This window comes from Bison bison, unplaced genomic scaffold (genome assembly GCF_000754665.1).
Source record: "Bison bison bison isolate TAMUID 2011002044 unplaced genomic scaffold, Bison_UMD1.0 scf7180017864236, whole genome shotgun sequence".
NCBI lineage: Eukaryota > Metazoa > Chordata > Mammalia > Artiodactyla > Bovidae > Bison > Bison bison.
Genome location: NW_011494808.1, coordinates 1,353,775 through 1,360,200, shown reverse-complemented (window position 1 = coordinate 1,360,200; position 6,426 = coordinate 1,353,775). Strand labels below are relative to the sequence as shown.

The window sequence follows — 6,426 nt, the reverse complement described above, 5'->3', positions numbered from 1 at the left end:
TTTTTTGGGCTCCAAAATCACTGCAGATGGTGACTGCAGCCATGAAATTAAAAGACGTTTACTCCTTGGAAGGAAAGTTATGACCAACCTAGATAGCATATTGAAAAGCAGAGACATTACTTTGCCAACAAAGGTTTGTCTAGTCAAGGCTATGGTTTTTCCTGTGGTCATGTATGGATGTGAGAGTTGGACTGTGAAGAAGGCTGAGCGCCGAAGAATTGATGCTTTCAAACTGTGGTGTTGGAGAAGACTCTTGAGAGTCCCTTGGACTGCAAGGACATCCAACCAGTCCATTCTAAAGGAGATCAGCCCTGAGATTTCTTTGGAAGGAATGATGCTAAAGCTGAAACTCCAGTACTTTGGCCACCTCATGGGAAGAGTTGACTCATTGGAAAAGACTCTGATGCTGGGAGGGATTGGGGGCAGGAGGAGAAGGGGACGACAGAGGATGAGATGGCTGGATGGCATCACTGACTCGATGGACGTGAGTCTGGGTGAACTCTGGGAGCTGGTGATGGACAGGGAGGCCTGGCGTGCTGCGATTCATGGGGTCGCAAAGAGTCGGACACGACTGAGCGAGTGAACTGAACTGAAAGAAGAATGAAGACAGTTATTTGAATGGAGTGGAAAAAAAAAAGCTTATGATAAAATAAAATGGAATTTCAAAACTAGATTTTTGGCTGAGTCAGTCAGGGTTTTTCATGAGGTTGGAATTCTTCAGAAAACTTCTTAACTTTGTGAAATGCTTTGAATAAGTGGTCTTAGGATGTTCCACACGCTTTTTTTTTCTTTCAGTCATGTGGACACTGCATTGAAAAAGTCAGACCGAATATTTGCCTTCTGATTGAAATCCATATTTTATAAAAACAATCTTGGATTCCCCTTTATTTACTTAGTAGCTTAGGGCCATTCTCAATTTGTTAAGTCAGAAACTTTAAATGTGATCTCTGACATCAGTTCATCAACCTTTATGGAATTTCTCCCCTGAGCTATAGAACAGCAGGGCTTTTGGGACAGTGAGAGACTCCAGTAACAATGATGTGATCTGTAGTTGCAAGCAGCATTTAATCTAGGATCTAGATAGCCAGGAATACACAACTAAATTCTGGTACATTCCAGGACCTTGGTTAATGTTGAGATTCTCTCTGGATAGTTGCATCTCCACTGGGGTCATTCGAGGAATCAGAGTTGGTGACATTGTGTAAGTTACATTGACCCCCTTAGTAAAATATCCCATAAAAGATGTCCTATGGACCTCAAAAAGCTGCCCGACTTCTCAGGGCATAACAGCCCTTGTATGATCAGACACCTAAACTTTCTTGGTCCCTCTTCTGTAATGATGGCATAACTGCCTTCCATGATATCTTCTTGCATAACAGTTGGTTCTCTGCTTGTCTTATTCTTTGATTCTCGTCTATGATGGTATGAATGAGATTGAATAGAAATCTAAGAATCTCATGAGATTGATACAGCAGAGAAGAAATCTAAGAATGCATATTAAAACCATGATGAAATGACCATACCTTTTGGGAAAATGTTCCCCTAGTTGAAACCTCAAGTTAGTTTACAAATTGTTGAAAACTCTGGTTCTCTTCCTGGCCAGCTTCCTGGCTGACCACAGGCCTCCTTGTGTTACCTGTCTTCCTGTTTTGTCTTTTTATGGCATGCAATTTAGTAATCCCACAAACCAACCTTCAACTCCTGTGTTCATTCAATAAACACCTGCATGTCCTACTGTGTGGCAAGCATTGTACTAGGACCTGAGGCCCCGGTATTAATGAAAAAATTTCCTTAACTTTAGCTATTTCCTTGTTCCTCTTGAGGGGAACAAATATGAAAAAAATACATGTCAGAATTCAGTGTTCTATTATAAAAGAGGCATATACGGGACACATGGAAGACCCCAAGGCCCCTGTCAGCTTCTTCAGGATGGGAGACAGAAGAAGCTTCATCTCAAGAAAGTGATGGTTAAACTGAGCCACGATAAAGGTTTTGGATAGACCAGACTAGATAAGCAATGATGAAGAAGGATGTACCAGGCAAGAGAAGACTTGAAGATGAAAATCCACACAAATAGGCTCATTTACATGACTAGTCTTTTAAGCTTACCTAATTGGGAGAGCATGGTTCCAACAGGAGACTGTATTTCTTTGATTATAATGTTTTCCTTTCATTTTGTGCCTGCTTTCTCCAGTTCCCCTGGTCTCAACCTCTTTAATAACAGAGAGTGAAGTTTTATTCTTCTAGCACAGCATCGCACATATTTAGGGGGTCCTGAAAAATGTGTTGAATGAATGAATACCATAAACCCACTAGTCATTATCCAGTTTAAGGGCTGTTCTTTGCCTTGGAAACTTGATCTGAATACACTTCATACAATGATGGCAGCCCCTTTCTGTAGAGATGTCTCCACCTTAGAGCTCCAGGGAGATAGGGACTAGTTCCTGAGCCCAGGTTCAGCTGGTGATTTTGCTAGAAGTGGCATAAGGGATGCACAGATTCTAAATAGGTGTGGATTGTGAGTTAAGCTTTAGCTTATGATCTTGTGCTTCATTTTAAGAAAAATGAGATGCTTGAGCCCATATTATGCATAAGCAGGTGAAAATGCGCAATCCAAGCAACCACTCTCACCTTGACAACCTTCCCTTTTGTCCCTTTGAACATCAGACCAATACTCCCTGACACAGAGTGGGAAAGTGTCAGTTAGGGCTCTCAGTCCTCCCGAGCTGTCCACTGCTCACTCACTGGGCTCGACCCCTTCAGCAGCTCCCTGACTTGTGTTTCCTGGTCTTCTTGGCTCTGCCCCGTCATGGGCCTGGGGCATGTCCTGGGCCTGCTTAGAGACACAGATGCCAGGAAACCAAGTCTCCCCTTTCTTGCCTGGTTCAGTCAGCTCCACAGCAGACCACACAAAGGGGTTCAAGTGTCTATGACTTCTTTTTGTTTTTAAAAGCTTTTCTTTTTTAATTTTTTGTAAATTAAAAAAATTTTGGGCCATGCCTTATGTCATGCAGAATCTTAGTTCCCCTACCGGGAATTGAACCCATGCCCCCTACAGTGGAAGTGTGGAGTCCTAACCACTGGACCTCTAGGGAAGTCCCTCTTTGAATTTTTACTGATGAGGAAACTCAAAGCACCTCAGCTTGAAGCGCTCAGCAGGGATACACTTGGTGGGTCCAGCCTCAGAACCTACCCAGGTGTCCTGAGGTTTGTGCCTCGCTGGGAGAGACCCCTTTTGGGAGGCCCATCCTCTCTCCATAGAATCCATTTCCTTTCATGGACTCCCCACCCTCACGTCTAGCAATACATTTCCTTAAATCTCACTTTTAAAATGTGATATTGGTCTTGGATAGATTCTAAGATTTAATTTATGCTACCATTCCCAGGTGGCTCAGTGGTAAAGAATCTGCCTGCCAATGCAGGAGATGTGGATTCAGTCTCTGGGTTGAGAAGATCCCCTGGAGAAGGAAATGGCAACCCACTCCAGTATTCTTGCCTGGGAAATCTCATGGACAGAGGAGCCTGGCAAGCTACAGTCCATGGAGTCTCAAAGAGTTGTATGTGACTGAGCATGCTTGCAAGGTCAAGCTAATAAATGGCTATAGGTAGGATTCCAAATCTCAGAGACTTTTATGGAGTCTCTCCCTTCCCCCAACCCTGAACTGCACTCCAGCCTCCGGGAACACACACACACACACACACACACACACACACACACACTCACACTCCTCCCAAGACTGAGTGCAAATGATCAGTGCTGGCCAATAGATGGCTTAAGAAGGAAAGTGTTAGTTTTTTAACTGCCACAAAATATGCAAGGCAATGCTCTCCATCACTCTGGACATCTTACTGTTGTGCAGAGAAATACAGAATTCCCTTTCTCTGTGCCACCCCACCTTCATCCTTGTCGCCATGCCATTTTAAATTGCATTCTTTGGGGTCTGCCAGGAATAGGAGAAGGGGCTTTTGTGAGGCCAGATACTCACCCATGGCTGCTCTTTTAACAAAGAGATGCTTTGCTCCTACCATTCCATTAAGGAATAGATTAACTCCTTATCTGAGAGTCCTCTTTACCCTCAATTTCTAACTAGGCATGAGGGGAGCCTGTGAATTAATCTTCCCCTTGCAGAATATAGGTAATTGATGACCTGTGGGCACAATCTCCAGGTCACATGGTCTGACAAAGGATTTATTTTTTCCCAAATCATTATTCATTTTCATGAAGTCTTACAGAGGAATAAAAATCAAGCTGGATTTAAGTATTTTGTGCAGCAGTTAATGAATCACCTGTCTTGAAGAAAAGGAAAATGATGCAAACTCTCCCGGAAAATTCAGCCAGCATGGTCACCATAGCTTTATGATAGACTCAAGTTCATTATGATAAATATTGGATTCCTTAAAGAAATCTTTAAAAAAAAAATCTTGAACATGGGGTCACGTATCCTGGTGAGGCTAAAGTGTGTCAAAGCAGAGCTGAATGCCAAATGGTAATTTCTGCTAAATAATTCAGGCCCTGTGAACTCTGGTATTTTACTTACTTTGATGCATGATACAGATGCAACGAGAGAACCTTTTCCTCCTGGAACGAGATCCATTGTGTTCTCACCGTTGTGGGCCTTGTTTTTCTGCAGGTAGCTCATATTCACCCCTCTGTGCGGTGTTCCTAGTGCCTGGCAGTCGTGGTCCCTATTAAATAGAGGTTGAAGTTGGTCACTGAGGAAGTTTTGGTGATGTTTATCATGTAGGAAATAATAGATTGCAGAGCAAGGGCAAAACAGACATTTCAAGAAAAAGGAAGAGGCTACTTCTTTCCAAGGCTGAGAATTTACTTATGGACACAAAAAAAAGAAACGAGAAACAGAGAGTAGACTAGTAAACTCTTGCTTAATTGAACAACTATTGCATCAGCTTTAAGATGCCTTTTGCAAAATGATGAGCAGTGAAGTGACTGCGCAGAGATACTATTTATAAGGAAAAAATCTTGAGCTCATCTGATTGATGACCACAAAATTTTCAACGATATAGAACATAAAGCCATTGACTAAAATTGTGTCAAATGAGGAGATAGTTTGATGAACATGGAGAAAGTACAGATAAGCACTGTGTAGAATGGATCAAAAACTAGCCAATAATTAACTAAGAATATAATCGGTTCTCAGAGAAGGAAATGGCACCCCACTCCAGTACTCTTGCCTGGAAAATTCCATGGGTGGAGAAGCCTGGTAGGCTACAGTCCATGGGGTCACAAAGAGTCGGACACGACTGAGTGACTTCATGTTCTTTCTTTCTATAGTTCCTTTTGGAGAAGGAAATGGCAACCCGCTTCAGTGTTCTTTCCTGGAGAATCTCATGGATGGAGGGGCCTGGTGGGTTACAGTCTATGGGGTTGCAAAGAGTCGGACACGACTAAGCAAATAACACACACACACACACACAATCGGTTCTAGTCTGATAACATTAATGATCAGGCCAAAATTAAAATGATTTAATAGTAGAACCTAATATGTGTTGATTACTATTTCCAGGCATTGGATTAACTCCTGTTATATGGATTGACTATTTCAATCTTCTCAACAATATTAACTAACTTGCCCAATGAATATTAACTAATTTTTTGATAGTTAATATTAACAATACTAAGTATGAAACCCTCATTTTATAATGAAGTTACATGACATAACGTGGGTAAACTAAGTTTTCGTCTCTAAATCCCACATGGAATAATACTCAATGCAATGCTTTAAAAAGAAAGAAAAAAGACAGGAAAAAGACTCATGTGAGTTTCATGTGCAACAGAACGGAGTGGAACAAAGACGTTGGAAGCCTTGGGGTGCTCTAATATTCTTTCGATCTCTCTCTCACACAGGGAAATGATGCTGATATGGTGGATAAAAACAAATGCTGTACCCTCTGTAACATGTCCTTCACCTCCGCGGTGGTGGCTGACTCACATTATCAAGGCAAAATCCACGCCAAAAGGTTAAAACTGTTGCTAGGAGAGAAAACCCCGTTAAAGACCACAGGTAGGTGTCTGAATGGTGGTGGTGGGGAGACCCCGACCTCCAGTGCCTGGCCCGTGCATCAGGCTGCCTCTTCAGGGGTGGCTGCCAGATCAGAGTGGATGCCCTTCAAAGCTAAAGGGATGGGCAGGTCGCCCAGTGGAACTTGCAGTTGTAAGACTATTAAATCCAGGTGCTGGTCCTCTCAACTTGGCCCCTTCAGATATGTGATTCAGCAGTTTGCATCTTTTGTTTCTATCCTGCAAGATGTTGCCTATCATATTTATTATATGTTATGTAAGGTTATCTATTATGTAAGGAATGCTATCTTTTCTGACTTTGGTCTGTAATCAGCAGAGGTGACGGATAGTGTACTGTATATTATTGATTCCCTCCTGCAGACTGGTTCATCTGTACCATTTTTTGT

At 42.3% G+C, this 6,426-nt stretch overlaps 1 protein-coding gene across 1 annotated transcript in view; it reads left to right on the top strand.

The window, feature by feature from the left end:
• Positions 1-6,426, top strand: part of ZMAT4 (zinc finger, matrin-type 4) — a 379,178-nt gene that overhangs the window by 205,576 nt on the left and 167,176 nt on the right. Inside the window, exon 4 of the mRNA XM_010846367.1 lies at positions 5,867-6,023. Coding sequence (XP_010844669.1) covers positions 5,867-6,023 — 157 coding nt within the window. The remainder of the gene's footprint in view (positions 1-5,866; positions 6,024-6,426) is intronic.